The 24,784-nt window shown below is 41.9% G+C and overlaps 1 protein-coding gene across 4 annotated transcripts in view; it reads left to right on the top strand.

Annotated features, from left to right (window-relative positions):
- SPIRE1 (spire type actin nucleation factor 1) overlaps positions 1 to 16,032 on the top strand; it is a 199,416-nt gene extending 183,384 nt beyond the window's left edge. For 3 of the 4 annotated variants that reach the window (XM_055324055.1, XM_055324058.1, XM_055324057.1), the window contains 7 exons: positions 2,322 to 2,464; positions 4,755 to 4,928; positions 9,226 to 9,363; positions 9,938 to 10,008; positions 10,569 to 10,596; positions 10,693 to 10,829; positions 12,616 to 16,032. In XM_055324055.1, coding sequence (XP_055180030.1) covers positions 2,322 to 2,464; positions 4,755 to 4,928; positions 9,226 to 9,363; positions 9,938 to 10,008; positions 10,569 to 10,596; positions 10,693 to 10,829; positions 12,616 to 12,874 — 950 coding nt within the window. In that variant the 3' untranslated portion in view covers positions 12,875 to 16,032. The remainder of the gene's footprint in view (positions 1 to 2,321; positions 2,465 to 4,754; positions 4,929 to 9,225; positions 9,364 to 9,937; positions 10,009 to 10,568; positions 10,597 to 10,692; positions 10,830 to 12,615) is intronic. The other variant, XM_055324056.1, reaches the window with a different exon arrangement.
- The last annotated feature ends 8,752 nt before the right edge of the window (positions 16,033 to 24,784 follow it).

Raw genomic sequence — 24,784 nt, 5'->3', positions numbered from 1 at the left:
ATAACTTGTGTTCATTGAAAGATATTATCAAGAGAATGAAAAGGCAACCTACAGAAGAGGAGAAAATATTTGCAAATTACATATATAATAAAGGATTAATATCAGAATATGTAGAGAAAATCCTGAAACTCAACAACAGAAAAGACGACCTAATTAAAAGATGAGCAAAGGACTCAAATGGTCATTTCTCCAAGGAAGATATACCAATGACCAACAAGCACATGGAAAGGTTCTCTGCATCATTAATCATTAGGGAAATGCAAATCAAAATAACAGTGAGCTACCACCTCCCACACCTTAAAGTGGCTACAATCAAAACAAAAACTAGAAGACAAAAAATATTGGCAAGAACGTGGAGAAATTGGAACCCTGTGCACTTTTTGGAATGTAAAATGATACAGGTTGCTGTGGAAAACAGTATGGTGTAACTCCTCAGAAATTTAAAAATAAAATTACATGTGATCCAGCAATTTTAATTCTGATTATATAAGGAAAAGAATTGAAAGCAGAAAAAAAAAGAATTGAAATCAGAGTTTCAAAGAGCTACACATTCATAGCAGCAGTATTCATAATAGCTAAAATGTAGAAGCAACCCCAAGTGTCCATCAATGGATGAATGACTAAGCAAAATATAAAATATCCATACAGTGGAATATTACTTAGCCTTAAAAACGGGGAAATATTGCAATAGGCTACAACACTGACGAACCTTTAGGACATTTTGCTAAGGGAAAACAACAGTTACACATAAAAGGCAAAAACTTAAGAAAAAAAAACTATGACTCTATTTACTTGGGATTCTTAGAGTAGTCAAAGTCATAGAGACGGAAAGTAGAATGGTAGTTACTAGGGGCTATAGGTAGGGGAGAATGGGAAATTACTGTAATGGTTACAGAGTTTCAGTTTTACAAGATATGAAGAGTTATGGAATGGAAGATGGTAATGGTTGTACAACAATATAAATATCTAATACCACCAAACTGTACAGTTAAAAATAAAGACACTAGGGGCATCTACACATGGCTCAGTAGTTTTAAGTTATGGGGTTGAGCCCTGTGTTAGACTCTGTGCTCAGTGGGGAGTCTGCTTGAAGATTCTCTCCCTTTGCCCCTCCCCTCGCTTGTGTGCACTTTCTTGCTCTACAATAAATAAATCTTTAAAAAAAATAAAGACATTAAATATATTTTATGTATGTTTTACTACAATGGGAAAAAACTTTCTATGAGAAAAATACTTACATATTAAGATATTAATAGAACATTGACTTGATTTCTTATACACACAGAATTTGTAGTGATTAAAGTTCTTTAACTAGTGTTTTGATTTACTTAATCAGATTATATCAAGAATATTAGGAGCTGACCTTGGGTTACTATCTATAATTGGTGTTTGGCCAGGCCCATTAAATATAATAGAGATCCAATTAAATCACATAATGGATTTCTGTATCTTTCTTGGTTGTGGAAATTGTATTATTTTTATTCTCACTAGATTTCTCTTGGTGAGACAGTCCAAATAGATCACTTTTAACTTTGTATTGACTTTCACTTTCTTCATCCACAACATTGCAGCAGGCTTACTTTGCAGAGAGAGTAGGAAGAAGTACCAAAAAAAACTTGGTGAGCAACAATTTATTTCTAATGTTCTCCTTATGTTTTCACAGTGTAAATCCAGAACCATTCAAACCCTAAAACATTCTCCTTTTAAACACTATCCCAAAATATTACTAGGCAGAAGAGAGCAGTGGTACAATATTAACATCAAAACTGGAATTTATTTTTCAAAATTTAAATAGAGCTTGATTTAAACCTAAGGAATAATGTTTTGATAAACATCAGGAAGGAAAAAATTTTATATTTCATCTTTAAAAGGGAGAACTAAAAGGACTGTACACTTGAGAATTTTGGTATGACATGGGAGTCTTTTTGGACATGCGGAATACATATTTTCACACATATTTTACATTCCTGAGACTGTAATTGCCAAATTCTGTGGAATATAACATGAGGGTGTGTATATATACAAAGCTGAGATGATAGTTGTGTTTTTATGTATGACTTTGAATGAATATTATGAAATATTCTTTCTTTTTTCCTCTCCATTTCTGTAGGAAAGTTTATCTTGCAAAGATTTTTCTGTAACAATCCTCATGGTATCCCCATAAGGACCGCCAATATTAAGCCTCTAATGAAATAAACATTTCATCTTTGAATGCTGTGTTTGTCACAAATGACAAAGGGTTTTCTGTTAGAAATTGAAAAATCTAAGATTTTTATTTTGTAAGAAAGTTCATTCCAGTTTGGTTAATTTCATTTCTGTAGAGCCTCCAAAATTCTTGCCCATATCATCAACACCCCAGCCAGAGAGACGACAGCCACCCCAGAGACGACATTCCATTGAAAAGGAAACACCCACTAATGTAAGACAGTTTCTGCCACCGTCCAAGCAGAGCTCCCGATCTCTTGTAAGTAGCTGGAAGCCTTGATAGTGACTTGAGGATCAGTTAGAGACATGTTATCATTAGCTTTCTTGAGACGATGATTAGGAAGAAAAAAAAACTTCCAAACTTTAAATAGCTTTATTTTGTTTTTACTATCTAAAGAAAACCAGCTGTCACAGTAACTTAAAATGACATTTGACCATTCTTTATTCATTTTAAAGTACTTTTTTTTCCAGAAGATTTATCAGTGGTTGAAAATATGTGTTATTATTAAAGGAATGCTTTCTTTTTTTCAAAGGGAATTAGTCCACTTAGAAATCATTAAAACTTATCAAAAAGTTAGAGTCTGACTACTGCACACTATTTTATCAAGGCAGAAGTGTGAGGGGAGAATTTTGATCCGTTACAAACCATTGTCCATTGTTTTCAAGTGTGTTTCATGATCTTGGAGCCAAAGCTGCTGTTTGCACTAGATGACGGTTTTGCTGCTTTCTCAAGATTTCCAGGTTGGTGTAGTGGCTTTTGATTCCCAGGACAGTAAGACCCTGCCAGGAAGAAGTAACAGATCCTCTAACCAAAGGACATCTGCAAAGATTCTTTTGTAGTCCCACTTGACTTCACAGATATTTTACAGGGGAGATGAAGACTTCAGTCAGTAATTCTACCAGCAAACTAATATCTAATGTTTACTCAGGTATTCATGAACAAAAAGCCCTGGAATATGCTTACTCCATATTTTCGTTCATATTTTTAGGCTATCTTGAATCATCAACGGTTCAAATGAAGCAATTATAGATGTCCCCCCCTCAAAGTAGAGGAATTTAGTGTGGTTACTGTGAAGATACCAAGTTTGAACAGAGATATATGGTGTTGAAATTTAATCTCTGTTCCCAAACAGTTCGATTAAAGAACCAATGATTTTATGTCAGTTCCTGGTAGAATTTCTCTAACTGCTAAATAATCACTGAAACATTGAGTAAATATAGCTTTACCAGTGGTTTACCAGTAGAAAAACAATTCTAGACAGGTTCAAAGTTCAAAATCCAAAGACTTTTGTTAATGTGAAAAACTTACTGCTTTAGCAAAATAGAGTTATTGCCACAGCTTAAAAGTGTGTAAGAGACCACAGGTCCCCAGTAATTAGGAGATTCTTCTCTTCACCCAACTTTTCTCTTAGAAGCCAGCTTATCATCATTCAGCTCTGCACCTGGCCTTGTGATCATAGGACACCATTGTTAATGTTAAATTTAAAAACTGTCAATGTGGAGGAACTGTCAGATCATTTAAAAGGAATTTCAGCTACTAAGAAAAGTTCCGGCTAGAACAGAAATACCATAGAAGTAATAGAAGAAAGACTATCAGCCCACATCGTGGGCCCAGAGGTATATTTCCTGACAACGGGGAACTCTTAGTATGTGCTGGGTCAGGCTGTGAGTTATTTTTTGTGGAGAAAAGCAAGATAAAACCAATCTGCAACCTCTGTGAGAAGAAGAGAAGAGTCTCTGTGAAAGGCAGTGGGAAAGCACTGCTTGGTGTTCAGGTTCCATGTGGAACCACGTTCCCTGGGAGCACCCAGGGCACCAGCTGATACAAGGTAACATCTAGGTTACAGTAGTGACCATTCTTGCTAGTAGCTTATCTTGGAAAATTCATAAAGCCACACTCATCTTGGGGTAGTACCCTCTAGACTGTTAAGTATTGTTTTTAAAGGTATGACAATTAATTTGAAACTTTAGCTATCTTTAAGAAAACAAGGAATCCTTTTGTATTTACAATCCCTCCACTGAAAATGGCAGAAATGTCTTCATTGGTATTCATTTTTTTTATTTTTATTGTATCTCCCTCTCTTTCCTTAGAATGTTGAAATGTAATTTTTTTTCATCATTTGTTCCAATGATTAAGGATGATTGCCCATCTAAATGAAAGGCAACTTGTCTTTCAGTACCTTCCCCAGGGGCTGGGGGACAAGCACTGCTTGGTGGCATGTGCCACCCCCTCACCCCTGCCTTCACAGGCACAAGGGCATTTGCTCACAGGACAGCCAAGTTAGCAACATCTTAAGTCTCTGCTGTGTGAACTCCAAGATCCTCTAGGTATGGTTTCATGATGTTTACGGATTTATATGTACGGGAACAGACAGTGGTGTGGGCACACACATGTGGGATCAACCATTAATGTCCTCAGTGGTAGTTTGGTTTCATTTTGTTTTTCTTTCATGCTGTGTAACCACTATTTGTAGGTCACTCGTGTTCAGCATTATTTTCTCCTTTTCTTTTCCCCCTGCCATTTTCTTTTTCCCTTATCTATTGTTCAGGTTCCTAGGATAACCAGTGTTTGGCCAAGGACGCCTTTCCGACCACTTTTTTCTACCATACAAACAGCTTCTCTGCTCAGCTCTCATCCTTTTGAAGCAGCCATGTTTGGGGTAGCAGGGGCTATGTATTATCTATGTGAGAGAGCTTTTACCAGCAGGTGGAAATCCTCAAAGGTTGGCCTCTTTCTGCTGGTTCTGGGAATTATTTTACTCTCTATCTCTTTGACAGTGATACTGCAACTCCTGTGCTCTGAACAATTAACAGCTTAGATGGGCACTTTGCTTCTGATCGTTGATTCCAGTCTTTTGTAGGATGCATAGATTACACCATGATCTCAGTTGAAAGGAAAATGACCTTGAAAGGACAACAAACTCAAAATGCAGCATCAGATTAGAGGGACCTGTGAGTGACCCAGTTGTATACCAGGAGGAATGCCATCTCCTCTCCATGTACAAGGCACTCCCTGAGAGCCATGGGGTGCTGTCCTCCCAGGGTCTTCCCGCTATCAGGACAGCGCTTACTCCCTCCCTTGGCTGTCAGAGCAGCCTCCTGCCAGCCCACATAACCATGGGAACTCTGCCATCCATAGAACCATAGCCTTCCCCGTTTCTCACACACCCCACCATGAGCTCCAGGGGGCTGTGCCCTCACAGCAGGTGCCCACCCTGTGCTCAGAATGTCTCTGTTCCCCAGCACCTTTCATAAAGCTGTGTTGTGTTGGTCAGGGTATTATGTGGTTTTTAATGACAACTCACTTCTCTGTAGAAATTTTAAGCTTTTCTTTTATTGATGTGGTTATTTTAAATAATTACACATTTCATTATTTTGTTAGATTCTCATACAGAATATAGTTTTTAAAGAAAATACAATACTTGCCAAACCCCAGTGGAATAAAGAAGTTCTTGAACTATGCCCTATTTGTTGAAAGCTTCCCCTGCCCCCAGAGTAGCATGCCTTGCAGACTAGCGTTTGCAGCTGCTCTGTTCCACCTCCTATAGCATTCTGTCTTTCCTAGGTCCTTTATTTACAAAACATATCCTTGACAAATGAACCAGCAGCTGGTTTCTTTATTATTCTTTATTATGCATCTTGGTTTGGAAAAGAGAGTCTGAATGTGATGAAGTATATCAAATTCCTTTCTCTTCTTTACTTGTCATGAAATAGAGGATAGATCTCTATTCTTTCTCCCATTTTAGATCTGGCCCTTTGGCCAGTATGTGGTCAGGTGCAGGGATGGCATTTTAAGTCTTGTCACTGTTACTGCGGTTACTGAAGATCTGTGGGCATTTCATTTCATTTTCAAACCTCCCCAGAGATCTCTGTATACGAAGGCTAAACTTGATGTAGGCAGAGTTCACTTTGAGTTTAAAAGTTAAACTTGAAAAAAAGAGAAGAGTAATTAAACTTAAAAGGTGCTGTTTTAATTTAAATCTACTTTGGGTTTATTAAAAACTCAAGGAAATAATGCTGGTTTTGGATAATTTTCAAATACCTGCTACTTATATAAAGTCTTTGCTCCTTGAGAATACTATATAAAATATGCACATTCCCATTCTATCTGTGGCTCAGTAACCAGAGTATACATTATGCTCTGAAATTTCTCTCCTCCCTAACTCTGACCACTCTGAGGGTAAATGTAACCAGAATATTTTGAACAAAAACTCACTGATGCCAGGTGACATACATAAAAAATAAGTTCTAAAGGCTCATCTGTTCTATAGCATATTGTAATCTTTATTAAAAACTCTTTCAGGGATCCCTGGGTGGCGCAGCGGTTTGGCGCCTGCCTTTGGCCCAGGGCGCGATCCTGGAGACCCGGGATCGAATCCCACGTCGGGCTCCCGGTGCATGGAGCCTGCTTCTCCCTCTGCCTGTGTCTCTGCCTCTCTCTCTCTCTCTCTGTGTGACTATCATAAATAAATAAAAAAAATTTTAAAAAAATAAAATAAAAATAAAAAAAAATAAAAACTCTTTCAGATTTAGCTTCCCTTTTCTAAATTTAGGAGTCCGATTAAAGCACAGGGAAGCCAAGGGATTTTAGAGTCCATGTGTGGCTTTGACAGAGTTCAGGCAATGGGAGGAGTGACCAACCCCAGTATAAAGCTCTCACTCACTGTTAAAAGCCCTGAGTGCTCCTCACATTTTGGAGCATTAGTATCTCAGCAATATCTGTTGAAGTTAAGGCTTAATTTGGCTTTGGGGATGTTGAATCAGTACTTTTGTCAATTGAAAAAATAATGAAAACTATCCTAGTAACTATTTATTATTTTCTTTCATGTTGCATTGAAGTTTTGTTGTCCTTGGGAAAGCACTAGAATTAAAACATTAGCATTTGACCCGATGGAAATTATTTTACTCAACAGTAATTTGCTTGAAAGTTAAAAAAAGAACAAGAATACACACATACACCAATAAAATTTCTTATTATGTCCTATGAAGTCCTGGATTTGCATATGGTTCAAAGCAGCAAGTTGAAAGTATGCTTGACTAAGTCCATTTGTGACTTAAGACTGAGAAGAGGGAAGTAGAACCTGTCAGGTCTATTGTGTGTGCTAGGATATCCCTGCAAATAAAAAGGATTCCCATCTACCGGAAACAAACGTTTACCAGCCCAGGCATCTTAGTTGTAAAGTTAATTATTAAACTGGCACTATTTTGACATCTTTCCACCTTCACAGCAACAAATCTCAGGTAGTCAGTGTCTGGTTAGTTGCTAGATTCATACATTAGATTGTTCCAACTCAGCAGTTTTGTCACATAGTTAGCTGTCAGAAAATGCACCATAGTCACACTCATCACTAATGAATAAAAAAGACCGTAGGAAAGCTGCTTATGAAATATGTTAAAAACTGAGAAAAGCTATCATTCAGATGTGTGCAGCCAACAATGCTTATCTCATGCACAATCTTAGTGGTCTAACCTTCACACAGGCAGTGCATTGTTCCCACTTGACACTAGGCTATTTTCTCAGGGTGGAGCAAACCAGAGTAGATACTGGACAAGCCAATATAATCCAGTTATCTTTGAAAGCTTTTCCCATTGAAAGACAAAATTATGTGATGGTGATTTTTTTAAAAAATATTTTAGACATCTTAGAGCAAATGATATAATCTTCCTGAACAGAATACCTTCCCACCCTCCAAGATACTATGCTCTTCCTCTTAAAAATTCAGTTGCAGGATTTTTCTGCAAAACTTTTTAAAGCAAATTTAACCTTCTTTAAGTCAGCCTGGACAGAGATAATTTTGTATTGATTGTTAGTAAGAAGCAGTTCTTCAAACTATTTTTTTTGAAATGCTAATGTTTATCAAGTTTGCAACCTAGATTTGTTTTTGTTTTTCTGATTGAAAGACAGAACTGAATGTTAAAAACTCCATAAACTGACTGCATTCATAGTCATGTGCTTTCTCATTTGGCTTGTTTGATTCCAGAATGCCTGTTAGCAATGCTATTGTGTGTGTGTGGGAGTGAATTATAATGTGTTTGTACTGAGAACATTAAGTTTCAGTGTCCCTACACCACAATGGCCCCTGTGAAGCCTGGCAGGGTGAGAATGCACAAGACCATTCTGTCTTTCTATTAGATCCACCAATCAAACGCAGAGCCGAATGGGAAGCAAATGGGGGTGAGGCTCTTTATTCAGTGGGATCAGTTACATCAACATCTTCCTTGGCTGTTTTTAGGGAAAACATTAACATAAGACAGCCAGCATAAATATTTATTGTGAAATTCTTAAGATTTTCTCCACGTCTTTGCAGTGCTGACTGTGCATTCAACAGTCATTTAAAAGTAATAACAGAAATCTTAGAGAACTGTGGGGTAGTCTGTAGAGGTTGCCTTTTGGCTGTAAACTGCACCAGTAGTTACATAGTCCAGTTCCACTCGTACCATTAGGATTTTTTAATGATATGCTGATGTAACTTACCACTAAATAATGCTTCTCAGTATAAATTACTAACCACCTTCTTTTGGCTATTCTGGGTACCACAAACCAGTTTTCTAAATAGTACCAGTGTCGCAGATTTGCTATTTATTAGCATATACTATACAATACAATATGAAGTAATAATGTCTTTGTAAAATCATAAGGAGAAAACAGACTTCAATTTGGTTTAGAACAAGAAAATTTTCTTCAAGATTTCAGTGCATAGATACATGGCTCTGCTTAACGGAATAGAAACTTGAGGCTAAATATGTACCCAAATGTGAGGAACTTTTCCTTTCCTGGAAATTTCAGTAAACCATAATGTTTGACATTATAGATCCCCAGAAGTTTTCTGCCATCTGTTGTCTTAGTGTAATTAGAAATTATGTGGTCCCCAGAGTGAGCCAGCTCTGTTCCACAGTTCATTGGGAAACCTCCTTTCTTCTCTGAAGCTACTAACCAGGTGTCTGATCTGAAGGGAAACTGCACAGTGCCAGAAAAGGGGGGGTGGGAGTTTCTTATTCATGTGGAATTTTGAATTTCAGGAGGAATTTTGCTATCCAGTGGAATGCCTAGCTCTTACTGTGGAGGAAGTGATGCATATTCGTCAGGTCCTGGTGAAGGCAGAACTGGAAAAGTACCAACAGTATAAAGATGTCTACACCGCCTTGAAAAAAGGAAAGGTAGAGCTATTTCAAGTTGATTGATAAGTAGGGTTAGAAGAATGGTCAGTGCCAGGCTTGGTCTCCTGAGGGAGTGGTCTCCTGGCAGCCAGATGGTAGAGGGGATTTTAGGAGATAAGAAGCTTATTCTCTAATACACAGTTCCTGTTCTGCCTTGCTTACAAAAAAAAAAGGTATTTTTGTTTCTCCCTGAGAAATCAAAAACTGTGGAAGATTTAAAACAACCATAATAAATAACGGCATGCCTGCATAAAACCATGTGTGCATTTTAAAGGCTTGTAAAGAATATGTGTCTGAGAAAGAGACTGTCTCAGAATTTCTTCAGATTGATTCCATGATGCTAAGCCTCTGAGAGCTATGACCTATTGCTAGCTTTTAAAAGTTTAATTATAAGTAAATAAAGAGCCCAATTCTAATTATCACGAGCCAAACTTGAAAACAGAGTTTCTGAATTCTCTTTTTCCTTTTGTCTGCTAAACTTCCCCAATCTATAAATGTAAAGCATATTTAGACACATAAATTATGAATTAACTGCTGGCATTGCTTTTTTCTCTCTTTCAATTTGTCTTTCTAGCTCTGCTTTTGTTGCCGAACCAGAAGATTTTCCTTCTTCACCTGGTCTTATACCTGTCAATTCTGTAAGAGGTAAGGTTGTTTTTGTTTTTTTGTTTTGTTTTTGTAATTGATGACAGTAGTCAAATACCAATTACATTTATACTTTAATAATTTTTCTACACAAGGAACAGCATTAAAGATTACCTAGCCCACTGTCACATTGTGCCATGCTCGTGGGTTAAATAATACTGATTTCTTCAAAAGAGCAGAGCAGTTACTTGGTATTAAACCTGGAAAATGTTTCTCTGCATGTATTTCCTTTATATGACTAAAATCATTCTAATAACCATATTTTCTGTTTAAACAGAAAAAAATTAGATGTGATTGTCTTAGTCTTATGATTCCCTCGATAGACAGATAAGAAAATCCCAGACAGATAGATGTAAGTTGATCCTTTTACAGGAAATACTGTAAGAGTTAAGTTTTACAGGTTGTCTTCTTGGTGATCCACAGTTGTATCAATTTGGTGGAAAAACCAGAGTTTTTGCAGTTTATTATAGAAATTCACAACCACTCAGTCATTGGCTTCTCTGACTTTCCAGTCACATCTATGGTATCATGCTGAGTAACACTTCTGATTTTGTATACAGGCCGGTGTGTTCACAGTGTTGCAAAAAGGTAAGCTAAGCTTGGTAAAATTATAACTGATGTTCATTTTAAGGAGTCTACCTCTTTAACAGTACTGCTCATTCTTGGTTTTATTTGGGATAATAGATGCGGCTGCCCTCCAAACCATACTCCACTCTTCCCATCTTTTCATTGGGACCTTCTGCCTTGCAAAGAGGGGAAAGTTGTATGAGGCCAGAAAAGCCCACCACTGGCCACCATCGGCCACTCCGGAGCATTGCCAGGTGAGCAAGGGGCCTGGGACCTCAGAGCATCCTCTGTAAAAGAAGATTTCTCCTTTTGAGGACTGCTGACGAGGTGGGGTTTTGACTCCAGGTGGTTTGGGTTGGCCCGGTGGCTGTGTGTGGCTGGGTGCTTGGTTTTAATGTAGTTTTGATTTGCATGCAAGTCTCCAAAACTTCCCAGAGGTAACTTGTCAAGGGGTAATGGCTGGTTACTTGAAGCATACTTGAATGTCATCATTTCTTTTCTACTTTAGAAATAATTACTTTTATGGGTCCTTTATTTATTTTTATTTTTTTTTATTTTTATGTATTTATGATAGTCACAGAGAGAGAGAGAAAGGCAGAGACACAGGCAGAGGGAGAAGCAGGCTCCATGCACCAGGAGCCCGATGTGGGATTCGATCCCGGGTCTCCAGGATCGCGCCCTGGGCCAAAGGCAGGCGCCAAACCGCTGCGCCACCCAGGGATCCCTTTATGGGTCCTTTAAAAGTCATCTTTAAAATTGACCTTGTTTTCAGTGGAGTTGAAAACTTGCATGTAACAGTCTAATCTTTCTTTCCTTCTTTAATTTTAGAAAGCAAATTGTGTAGTTCCGGGTTTCCAATGGTCTGCAATAACTTTGGCTTGTCTTCCTCTTGGAAATAGGACAGAAATAAAGCTTTATGCCAAAAGCTTTATGGCAATTTAAAAAAAAATGCCTGAATATCAGTCCCTTTGCATTTAATGCAGAGTAAAGTTAGTATTGATCTTCAAGAAAGGACAGAAGGGATTCAGGCCAGCTTGCCACACACACACACACACACACACACACACACACACACACACGGCCAAAAAATGGAGTTTTATACACCAGCTGCCCCCTGTCGAGGAGGGACACTGTACTGCTGCTTGAGTGTTGGGTGGTGGGATTCCTGCACACCACAGCTGTGGGCAGTGAGGCAGGGAAGCCAGGACCCCAGCAGGTGACTGCTGCCGCCCGCCCCCACTACCACCACCACCACCCGGGCTGTCCACTCTGCCCAGAGACCCTGCTGGCTCCTCCATGATGGCCTCCAACTTGGGATTGTCACCTGTGAGCTAAGGCGTGGTGGTGTTCCTTTCTGTACTTACTCTAAACTTAGGTTCTTGTTTGGTTTAATTGAAGGAGTACATGAATAGATGATTCCTAGTTATTTCGAAAAATTACCCAAAACATTTATTTTTATGTTGATCTATTTAACTCTAGCTCTCTGAATCCAAAGAATTAGTCACCCAAGTAGAAGTGTTGGAGAGGGGAAGGTATATTTGATAAATGCAAAAATGCTAAGGAAGCTGGTCTGAAGATAACTTTTCAGGATTAAGACCAATTGACTTCAGCTTACTATAGTCTGCCTACAGTTGACTCACGTTCACCAACCCTGACCCAGGGTCACTGGAAAAAAGGACTTGAAGTCCCTTCTGAATTACTGATAAGACGTTAGCAACATTTTGATTGCTTTTAGTTGTTGAAGTCCACTGTATATCATGTATGGTATTCAGATGAATACTCTATCCCTTTTTCCAAAAGTGATACCAAGAGTTTTCAGTATTATTCTTTCTTAATAAAATACGTTCCCTGGTTTCTTTTTTTAAAAACATTTTGAGCTTTATTTCCAATTAGAAATTCTTCCCTTGAAAGAACATGAGGTGACTCGCTCATTCCATAATGTCTTGGCAACAAATTTACTTTTTGCACATATTTTCTTAGTATTGCAGTAGAACTGTAAGTAACACTACTGGATATTCTAAACATCTTGTTTTGTTCCAGGTTCTCCTCAAAATCTAAATCTGTAGACAAATCAGATGAAGAACTACAGTTTCCCAAAGAGCTGATGGAGGACTGGAGTACTATGGAGGTGTGTGTAGACTGCAAAAAGTTTATTTCGGAAATCATCAGTTCAAGCCGGCGCAGCCTGGTGTTGGCCAACAAAAGAGCCCGATTAAAAAGGAAAACACAGTCTTTCTATATGTCCTCACCAGGCCCCTCGGAATACTGCCCTTCAGAGAGGACTATCAATGAAATCTGAGCCTGTGCCTTTCAGTTGCTTTGTGTTCAGAGTCGGCACTAGTATAGGAGAACACTGAGCTGGGCTGGCTCTCCTTGCCGTGGTCTTAGTTACTAGGCTTGAATTCGCATTAGATCAGGTTTTTGCTGCATCACGTTGTTCCACAGACTGAAAGCTGTGTTCATATCGATTGATGATACGTGACAGGTCAGCCAATTGCTCATTTGCACCAAGCGAGAACAATAGTTTGAAACTTGCTTTTGTGTGTGTGTGGATTTGGAAGCCAGAGACTTTTTCCTTAGTTCAGTTCCCTACTGTTCCTCAGAGAATTTCCTGACTAAGGCAAAAAGCTTCTCATGTGAGAAATCAGCCTCACAAAGCTGTCGATGTTAGCACAGTTCTAAGCAGTAAGTCATATTGGCACTTCCACCTGACAGTGTTCCTATCTAATGTACATAGTGACCGGGCCCTGCCACACACCAGACACCTGGAGTCGGGGACCGGCTGTGTATCATGTCACGATACAAAACCCAGAAGGATTTGCTTATACTATCAAACTGATTTTAAATTATTGTTGCTCGGAGACAAAAAGACTACAGGAGGGACTTCATTCCTGCGTTCTAGTGCAAAACATCTGGATAAGCTGTACACCCAAGTGGGTGACCATTTCCTCTGAGCTGCTGTGTTTGCCCTGGTGCAATGGATCAGTGTCTCCTGAGTGGGTGACAGGTCTTCATTCCCTATCTTGAATGTATTATGGTTACTTGTAGTTTTGTAAAAGAGGTCTCAGAATAAAGTTTTGTGGGAGTTTCAGGACAAAGGAAGGCTAAAAGTTTGTCAAGAAGTTGAGTGTATTTTGGTTAACTTTGAAAACGATTGTGACAGCATTGGGGTGCCAGCTGCCACACTACAGGGAATGAGCTGGAGCTCATCCATCTTCAGCTACATTTTTCATAACTTTATAGTCTTAGCCATCACAACTAAATTAAGCCACAATTTGGTACCTGAGGTCTCAAACTGAAATTTATTTATTTTTCTAAATGAATTTTAAGGGAAAAAACATTGTCTAGTTCTTTTAAAATTACAAGAAAATTAACCTAATAGACTTTTTGGACGCTTTTTGCACAAGTTTTCCTTGTAAATGACTGGAGTGTGTAAGGTGGGTTTTTGATGAAGGTAGGTTGGAAGGTAGCACTGTTTACCTGAAATTTCTCAGCCTGTCTGTCCCGTACTAGGAGCTGTACTTTATTTTTAGTATGCTTTGTTGGCAAATTGAATTTAAATAAAAAATAAATTAAAAATAAATACATAAATTTTTTAATTAAAAAAAATGACCAACCAATCAAATTGCCATGGCTGTTTAGAAAATCAGTTAATGCACATGCACAATAATTTCCTAAAAGCTATAGGACACATCTGTAGTCAGCACTGCGACAGCACCATTAAAGGCATGGCAGTCACATTTCATACCACATCAAAGTATAGTAGCATTTCTATGTTAGATTAACAGTAATACCTCAGAACTGCTCTGGTAGTAGTTTGTAATGGATTGAAATGTACACTTTAGTAAATGGCTTAAAATTACTTATGAAATAAACTTTACCAATTGACTAAAATAATGCATGTTAACAGTTCCTCTGTATTTGCATGTAAAAAGTGGGCCACCAAAGAACCTTACTGATTTTGCACATGTTTAAATTACTGTAAAGACTCTTGTATTAGAGATTTAAACATTTTATTGGGTGAATCTCATTTATAAAATTTTCCAAGGGATTATTTGGATTCTATACCCTTGATGGTTCGGTGGAAGCCACACCCTCTGAGAGCCCCAGGTTTGGGCCTCTGTATGACTACTGGGAAACAATGGTATTTGTGTATGTATATAGACATGACACACAGTAATGTGCTTTTTAAAATAATGATGAGTTTACTGCTGTTACTAAGACACAGGAAACTAAGCCCCTGAAATGAGAATTTCATTCACATTTACAAGGCAGATACCTAGCCCATCTCAGTTTTTGCTTCACTCCTTCAGGTTTATGATGCTCTTGGCTGATTTGGGCATTATGATCACTCTTCCCAGAGTGTTAGAATGTGAATCCTTCAGTGGCATTAATGAGGTTTGTCAAGTGGTTGTGGATCTACATGAGACAGTTCGCAGTATGAGAAGACGACACATAACACAGTTAAAAGTGTAGAAATTGAATTAGCATCACTTTTTATTGCCAAAACAATTCCTTGACAGTTTCTCCCATATCCATGACATGAACCCAGTACCTCAATTAAATTAAGTAATTCCCAGAGAGAAATTCACTAACAGCTAATGCAGAGTGGTTTGACCCCTGTTAACCTAGTGTACCTTAGTCCTCTTTCTCGTCTTAACTACTAAAAGAACATACCTTCACAGTATTCCTTTTTTCTTGGTTTCTGGCATTTGCACCTGATCCAACACTGCCAAATCGTTGGCTAGCTGGTCAGAAGATGTGTCTGAGAGCTCGTGTGTACACCCGAGCAGCCTTTGGCACATCCTCTAGCACCTGTTCCGTTTGTCCCAGACCTCACAAGCCCACTCTGCTGGGAGATCATTCCTTCCCCACGGCTCAACTTTCTACCAGTGTCAGAGTAGATAAGAATACTTGTAAATACTGTAATATGTTTATTAATATTTGAAAGGCATTCATTCAGCAGACAATGGGAATTAACTCTTCAGGGACAAGTGAAATGGAAATAATTGCTATGTACATTGACATAACAGTCTTACTAGATTTCAAGTCTTAAGCCTCTCAAAAACAGGAGTTTGTCATGTAGAAACTTTAAAAATGATCTTACATTTGAAGACATGATATGATTAGCACTGGACACTCATACCATGAATTTTTAAGGCTTTTATTTTTCTAATTGTATTAATAAATACAGGATTGGATTTTAGGAGTCAAATAGGAGACATGAAAGTTTTAAATTATGTTGCTATTTGCTAAAGCAAAATGACAGAAAATTTTGTTTATGCAAAACTGTTCGAAGGGCCATGGAGAAATATGTACACTGACTGACTGGACCTGGCTTCCTGTGTGTATGAAAGTCAGGGTATTGCTGGCATTCAGGGTGACATGACAGTACTAAACGTTTTCCATTCAAGTCTTTTAAAATTTAGGGAAAAATAAAATGACTTTCCATCGTAACTTCTGTGTTGAGTTCCTATTGTAAAATGGTGATGTCTTTTGGTAACTAGTTGTAAGAAACCACCTAGGTTAGGAAGGCAAGATGCTTGTGTCATCAGTAAGTTAAGATTGGGTTGAGATATACAGTCTGACAAGGACCACACTAGAAACATTTTGAAAAGGGGCAGCTAGGTGGCTCAGTGAGTTAAGTGTCCAACTCTTGGTTTGGGCTCAGGTCATGATCTCAGGGTCATAGGATCAAGCCCCTCATTGGGCTCTGTGCTCAGTGGGGAGTCTGCTTGAGATTCTCTTCCTCCTTCTCCTTTGTCCCTCCCCTCACTCCTGCGCACTCGTTAAAATAATTTTTTTTTTTTTTTAAGAAAAAGGCAAAGGGGCCCCTAGGTGGTTCAGTCTGTTACATGTCTGCCTTTGGCTCAGGTCATGATCCCAGGGTCCTGGGATCAAGCCCCTCATCGGGCTCCCTGCTTAGCGGAGAGCCTGCTTCTCCCTCTCCAATCTGCTTCTACCCCTGCTTGTGCGCTCATGCCTGCACTCTGTCAAATAAATAAAATCTTTTTAAGAAATAACTTTTTAAGGTAAAGGAAAACTTTCGTTTACAATAAAAAAAAAAAACACTTTGAAATGGAGCCACTGCCATAACTCTGTGTTACCCAGAAGCCGTGACTTCTTTTTTTATCCTCAGCAGTGTAGGAAATTAAAATTCTGTAAATAGTACATAATGTTTCATCATATAAGAAGGCACATGCATGGAGACAAGAGCTTTTATGTGTTTTTTCTAAATAGAATTCCTCATTCTACTCTATTCTTAAAATGCCCCATGCTTAGGAAATTTCCTATTGTAGCATGTAAATTGCTTGAGGAGAAAACTAGAAAGATTCAACCCAGAGTGAGCTTAGGGAAGCTCTTATGTTTCTGTTAACTAAAGAGCATCATTTAAGGTCTTTACATACCATAGATATTACCTGATACTGAATTTGAATCTTATTTCCACAAGCTGTGCCCTTATTTGTCAGGCATATTTGAGGATCTCCTTCCACCGAAGCTTCTCTGTGACATATATATAACCAGACGTGTGTCCAGCTCACACTCCAGTGTCCAGTGTGACTTGCTCAGTCCAAGTCAAGAGTCCTTGCCTTGTGTCTCCTGGACTCCAGAGACAGAAAATTTGGATACCACAAAGAGAAAAGCTTTGTGTAACCCTTCTAACTATATGTCTTTCTCCTTCCCAGGTTCAGTGAAGGAAAGTAGTAAATCATCATAGTCTAGCATTTCATAAAGAGATCTATTTTTAGAAAAGAGCTTGATTATACATATGATGTGTTTAAAGACTTCAGTTCTTGTCCCTTTGCAGAATGTGTAGGTACACACCAACTCATTCTAATGTTCATACAGGGTATGCTCCTTCTCCCATGTCAGCCAAAGGTCCATATCTGAAAACCTTACCCACCCAAAGAGTTGAGGAGCTAAGAACTTACATAATATAAAACTCTGCCCATGCTAATTAAATGTTCAGGTGCAATTACCTGACAGACTGAATTTGCACCATTATTCTGGTGCATTCCATTAAAATGTATGTGATGTGTCATTTGTGTATTTAGAATAGGTCTTACTATGCAAAGTCAGTTATGCTGGCAGCAAAACCCGAGCCATTTCAGAATCATTGAAGCAGTGGAAGGAAGAGAGCTTCAGAACTGGCAAGACATGGCTCTTAAAAAGTGGGGCATCAGAAGTTCCTTTCTGTCCTGCAGCTTTGGAAGTGAAGAATTGTCTGGATGTTTAAACATACAACTCAGTGCTCAGAGCTCTTCTGCTGCCCAGAGGGTCTGAGCCTTGGGTCCTGCACTGGGAATGCTCTCGCAAGCTACACTCATGAGTCTCATCATCTGTGGCTTGATAAAAGGAGGGACCTCCCTTGTCTTGGATGTGGCTGGCAAGGAGGGCCTGCATTTGGCAAGCTTGCTCACTTTTAAAGGGTTGCCCTTCTATACGTTCTTTGCTTTGGTGTTCCCTCGTGACTGAAGAATTGTCAGCCCCTTTTCCCTAGAGCAACACGGCAGGGGACATCACATCCCAACTCCTCGCAGGAGCAGCGGTGTTAAGGAGTGGAAATGCCAGAGATGAAAGGGTTTCTGCAGAGCTGCCCTGAATGTCCGGTTCCTAAGCAGTCATGATTTGAAAGCCGTAGGGAGGCACGTGGGGGGAGAAGGAACAGCAAGCCAGGCTCTGCACAGTCGTCTGCACGATGCAGCTACTGCTGTACGGAGCCCGAGGTGTGAACCAGAACCAGAATCCCTGCCACTTCTAAAGGGAAGAAATTTCGATCTCGGACATCCCAAAGTGAAAAGAAGCCTAAGAAGATTCCAGCTTGCCCACCAAGGAAGGGAACGTGACTTGAGGTAAAAAGCCAGGAGTCCTCCCAGCACACTCTCTCAAGGCCATTTCAGAAGTCGGATTCAGAGAATGTAGACTTGGACTGGCACCGTGAGTGTTAACTGGCTGGGCGCTCCCGCCCCCAAGCGACTCCTGTGACCGCCTGAAATCTTCCCCCGTGTAGCCCGTGGTAGACACAGCTGCACAACAAGAACTGGGCCTTCCTCCACTCCAGCCCTAGCGAGGAGGGTTTTCCAGGATGGGAGCTTTCATTCTGACGACTGCAATGAGTCTGTAATCAGGGAAGCTGACCTGGTTTCAGTATAGAAACCAGCACCTGGTTTCCAGTATAGGAAATGGCTCTAACTGACCTATGCTCCAGACAACAGAACAGCTGTTCGACATTGGGAAGGTCCCTTAACGTTTCTGGATTTCAGTTTCATCCATTTTAAAGCAACGGTGTTAGCAGATGAGGTGATCTCTAAGTCTGTTTTAATCAGGAAGAGGCATTCAACACACTGGAGCAAACAGCCAGTACTACACAGGTACCGACCAGTAAGAACCGGAGAGCCTGAGCCAGCCCTAACAAGAAATTGAGGAAAATCTTTGTGCATCCAAGCCAACCCTTTCATTAAAATGAAGTGTGAGGTGACTGGTACTTTCCAGGCAATATTTGTTTTTGTTTTTTTAAGATTTTATTTACTTATTCATGAGAGACACAGGCAGAGGGAGAAGCAGGCTCCATCCAGGGAGCCCGATGTGGGACTCGATCTCGGGACTCCAGGATCACGTCCTGAGCCGAAGGCAGGCGCTAAACTACTGAGCCACCCAGGGATCCCCGGCAATATTTCTTTTGGTGACAAGCCTGATTATGTGTACTACACAAACACAAGAAAAAGTGCAAAATAGGGCAGCCCCAGTGGCTCAGAGGTTTAGCGCCGCCTTTGGCCCAGGGTATGATCCTGGAGACCGGGATCGAGTCCCATGTCGGGCTCCGTGCATGGAGCCTGCGTCTCCCTCTGCCTGTGTCCCTGCCTCTCTCTCTGTGTGTCTGTCGTAAATAAAATCTTAAAAAAAAAAAAAAAAGGAAGAAAAAGTGCAAAATATGCTGCATTTATTTGAAACTTGGGAGCCAAAGACAAAACTTCAGCTTTACTAATTGTAAAGAATCCAAGTCCTTGTGTGTCAGCTATACCTCATTTAAAAACAAATGACACCTGAGTAGATCTCCCAAAATTAAAAATTTTCAGAAAGATGAGTTGATCTATATTAAAAACAGATACAAAACCCCCAGCGTTTTACATGAACATCTGGTTACTGATGGTTCATCTCCCAACCCTATGCAGTGGGAAGACCGTCTCAGACCTGGCAAGTCTGCTCCACCCTGTGATGTGTATTCCTGTCCGACATGTAAAGAGAAGCAGGTAGCCGTAGGGGCGACTACACGTGACAGACTATCTTCATTGCATTAAAAGGAAGCAAACAGGCAACTCTTGTCCAGTTTGGTCAAAGAACCAGTTAGCCGGCTACAGGGAGTCCCCAGTATATCCACCTCCCAGTGTAGTAATGGGATCCCACAGCCAAGAAGCTGGTCTCTTTGGCCCTCTCGGTGCTGAAAACCCCATCACTGCCGGGCTCTCTTCTCCACCAAATATCTCTGCTAGTGACTCTCAGAGCTCAAAGTGATCCGAGAAGGCATTCAGTCCTCACCCCAGCCGCTGGCAAGCTCTGGACTCTTTTGATATGTGTCCAAGGACCAGGGAGACACTTATTTCTGCAAAGTTCTATCTTTGAACAGTTCTGATGCTTGGGAAGTCCTGCCCTCATGTAATTTACTCCCATTGTTTGCCCCCTGGTTCTGTCTCCTGTGGCTCTGCAGAACGTGCCTGCTTTCCCAAGCGGCTGCCTTAAGTAGCCGCCTAATTCTGTCTCCTTCTCCTTCCTCCCTTCTCCCTCCTCCCTTCTCCATTTCTCATTCCATTGCACTCAGCAAGCACCTAACATGCTACTAAATTGTTCCAGGAAGACAAGATTTCCTCACTGCCATATCCCGTCTCTAGCATGTAACAGGTGCTCAATAAATGTCTGTGGAGTGAATTAATGATGGAATGAGCGGGTTCAATATGGAAATGAGAAGTGAGAAATACAAAGATGGAACCAGCAAGATGTCTCCAAAACATTTGTGATCTTCATCTGTGCTCTCTAACAGATAACAGCCACATGCAGCCCGTTCCTCGAGGTCAGTAAGCCACCGCAGTCCTAAGGTGCTAACTAGAATAGAGAAGCTTGAGTCGGTAGCTCACGCCGTTGACATGGTTGACTTGGAGCTGCAGAAACTCTGCGGGCCGCCTGGGCCTCCTCCCTGACCCTGATAAATGGCACGCACCGCACCGTTCTCTCTGGGTGCCCTGCTCCCAGAGCTCCTGGGCGGAGTTGCGGGCACAGGCCTGCCTCCCCTCCCCGACCAGCTTTTTCCCATTAACAAACTGATGTGCAGGGATCCCTGGGTGGCACAGCGGTTTAGCGCCTGCCTTTGGCCCAGGGCGCGATCCTGGAGACCCGGGATCGAATCCCACGTCGGGCTCCCGGTACATGGAGCCTGCTTCTCCCTCTGCCTGTGTCTCTGCCTCTCTCTCTCTCTCTCTCTCTCTCTCTCTCTCTCTCATGTGACTATCATAAATAAATAAAAATTTTAAAAAAATTTAAAAAAAAACAAACTGATGTGCAGATGTGTAGAGATCTTGAAGACCTAGAACTGAAGCTACGACATATATGCAGAAGGCATATTTGTCAGTACTGAGTCTGTACGCAACTTTTTACCACTTGCCTTTTGGACATTATGGGAGTTCACTCTTACTGGTAATCATAACATTTTAATTAAACTTTATGTGCCACCGGACTGATACTTTAAAAATCGCAAACTACAGTTGCCCCTTGAACAATACGGGTTTGAGCTATGCGGGTCCTCAATGCAGATTAGTTTTTTGTCTTCGTAAATACAGTAAAGTACTATCAGCATATTTCTCATTTTCTGAGTATTTTCTTTAGCTTATTATATTGTGAGAATACAGTATAGGTTACATATACAAAATATGTGTTAATTGACTATGTGCTTGGTAAGGCTTCTGATCAATAGTAGGCTATTAGTAAAGTTTTGGGGAGTCAGAAGTTATATGGGGTTTTTTGACTGGGGAGACATCAGTTCCCCTAACACCTGCATTGTTCAAGGGTCAACTGTATTTCAACTTTGTCATAGCAAAACAATTTGGTCAATAAAAGAAAATTAACTATGGAGATAAGCATTATGATCGTAGATAATCTGTGCTGTGTACTATTAATACATAATTTTTAAAAATATCTTTTGATTTTCAGTAGTTACCAGTTATTGAGCACATACCCTATATCAGATACCGTGCTAAGCACCCTCGGCCACATTATCTCCCTTTATACTCAACGCTGAAGTAGGCACCATTAATCCTCTCTTAGAGACCAGAAACAGGAATAACGAGGTAGTCATTTGCCCAGCGTCCAGCCTGAGGTGTCCCCAATTCCAAAGCTGTGCTGCATAGCCCTGTGACGTTTCCAGCTGTGTTTTGTGTTAGGTGCGATGACTGAATCCAGTTCTCACATCACCAAAGCACTTACAAATGCCCACAAATGTGTGTGCAAAGCAGAACATCTGATCTTGGCTCCTGAGGAACTGTAAACTGGCTGGCCAGCTACGTGAACAGATTAAAAAAAAAAAAAAAGCCCAAACAAGCATAAATGTCTAGGAATGGCATCAGTCAAGGACACCTCACAAAAGTCTATTTTCCCATGGCTTCAGAGGAGGGAGAGTATTTCCCACAGTGCAATCTGATGCCCACCTGAGTCAGAGTCATCTGGGCCAACGCTGAGGTCTGGTTTTTATTTTCTCCAAAAAGGAGTAAAAAAAAAAAAAAAAAAAAAAAACAACTCTTATTCAGGGGAGTTATAATGAGATTATTCTTGAATAATCGGACAAGAAGTGGAACAGGATGAAAAGGGGGCCATTTAGAAAGTGATTGTACAAACAATATAAAATGAATTATTAGTAGGCACCTGGGTGGCTTAGTTAAGCGTCTGCCTTTTTTTTTTTTTTAAGATTTTATTTATCCATTCATAGAGACACAGAGAGAGAGGAGCAGGGAGCCTGGCGTGGGACTCGACCCAAGGTCCCCAGGATCAAACCCGGGCTGCAGACGGCGCCAAACCGCTGCGCCACCGGGGCTGCCCGAGCATCTGCCTTTGACTCGGGTCATGATCATGATCCCCGTGTCCTGGGATCGAGGCCGTATCCCTGCCTCCTTCTCTCCCTCTCTGTCTCTCATGCATAAATTTTTTTTTTAATATGAAGTATTAGCTGTCTATCGTTACGCAACATTACCCCAAGCCACTGGCTTGAAACAACAAACATCATGTCACGAGTTGCCGTGGTTCAGAAAACGACGAGCCTGAGCGGGACCGCTCTGCCTACCACCCCCGCGGGGTGTCGGCTGCGTCCGGCGTCGGCTCAAGGCTTCCCCGCTCCCAGGACTGAGCCTCCCCACGCCCGCCCGGCGGCGGCTGCTCCTGGGGCGGGACCGGGAACCGGACGGGGACGGGGACGGGGGCCGGAGCGGGGACGGGGACGGCGGCCTGAGCGGGGACCGGGGGCGGGGGAGGGGACGGGGACGGGGACCGGAGCGAGGACGGGGACGGGGGCCGGAGCGGGGACGGAGACGGGGGCCGGAGCGGGGACGGGGACGGGGGCCGGGACGGGGACCGGAGCGGGACGGAGGCGGGGACGGGGACCGGGTCGGGGGCGGGACGGGAAGGGGGACCGGAGCGGGTCGCCGCAGCGCAGGGGAGGCTCGACGAGCCAGGCGCGAGTCAGTGCCTCTAACAACCGGCCTGCGAGGTCGAGGTCGCGGGGCGCGCTGCGCTGCCCTGCGCCGAGGCCGACTGACCCGAGGCCTTCCGCGGGAACGTGTCGTTTCCAACCGGCTACAGGGAGAAAGCAGCAGGAGGAAGTCTCATACAACTCAGGTTTTGAATTTGGGAAATGGAAGTAGGGCTACTTAGAAATGGGGTAACAGAAGGCGGTTTGGTGAAAGGGAACAAATTTAGTTTTATTCATGTTGACTGAGAGAGGTCACGGACTCCCCAAGAAAGGGGTCGGCTTCAAGGGCCGGGCGTAAACAATAAGCCTCCTGGGGTCTCCCCGCCTACGCTTCTGGGGGGCGCGGGGATTTACAACCCTTTACAAGTGCAGAACCAGCCGCAGCTCCTAGGCTCTAGCCCCCCCCCCCCCCCCAAGCTGTGCTCTGGCCGCTGAAGACGGGCAGGAGCGTGCCGAGCGGCCCGGTAGTCTCCTCCGGGTCTCAGGCTTGCCTCTTTCATCAACCACGGCTGACTCTCAGCAGTGATTATAAAAGTTAGAATAGGGGTCCCGGGGGCGGGCTCTGTCGGTAAAGCACCGGCCTTCGGCTCGGGTCACGATCCTGGGTTTGGGACTGAGCCTCGCTGGGGCCCTCTGCTCAGCGGGGAGCCTGCTTTGCCCTCTGCCTCGCTACCTACTGTACGCTGCGCTCACACACTCTTCTGTCAAATAAAAATCTTTTAAAATTTTTAAACAAAAGTAAAAATACATGCTTGAGCAGATATTCCAAGTATGTTCCATCAATGAAGCCCAGTATTCCCAATTCCAGCCCCGCACAGTGGTGCCAGCAGCTGATGGCAGGGCACAGGGGGCCAGGGAGCCACCAGGCCGTGCTGGGGCGCTTTCCATCGGCTCCCGCCTTCCGGCCTTTGAGGGGAAAATCAGTCTGCAATTCACAAGGATACAATTTCCTGAAGCTCCAAGTTCACAGGTTGTGCACACCATTACCCCTGCATACCTATAATCCGATGGCTGGAGCCCAGAGACAACGCTCCTCTGCCCCCCAAGTCACCCAAATAAGTAACCCTCCTGCTTCTCTGGACCCTGAAGTGTGACAGCCCCAGAGCACACCTGCTCTGAATACAGCAGGCATTCACTGAGGCCCCGCCAGGCCGGGATCTGCTGGGGGAAAGATGAAGTTCCCAACAGAGACACACAGCAATCAACCCCTGTATGAAAGCGCACCGTCCCCTTCCTTGAAGTGACGACAGAAACGCTGGAGGCAAGCGGTCCTGAATCTGGGAAAGCCAAAAAACCACGGGCTCAAATCAGATACAGCCTGAATAGTTGGTTCTAATGCCAAACGGGTGGAACAGTCTGCAAAGAGTATTTAGTACAACCACTTTTCCTACAAAAAGGGAAAACTTGTTCCCAGAGAGTACCTGGCTCTGCTTCTAGAGGAACCTTCTGGAAGGAGCTACTTAACCAGAAGGCGGGAACCAA

The sequence above is a fragment of the Nyctereutes procyonoides genome, unplaced genomic scaffold (assembly GCF_905146905.1).
Source record: "Nyctereutes procyonoides isolate TBG_1078 unplaced genomic scaffold, NYPRO_anot_genome, whole genome shotgun sequence".
Classification (NCBI taxonomy): Eukaryota; Metazoa; Chordata; class Mammalia; order Carnivora; family Canidae; genus Nyctereutes; species Nyctereutes procyonoides.
Note: the sequence above shows the minus strand (reverse complement) of the source record. Positions and strands in the feature narration are given on the sequence as shown.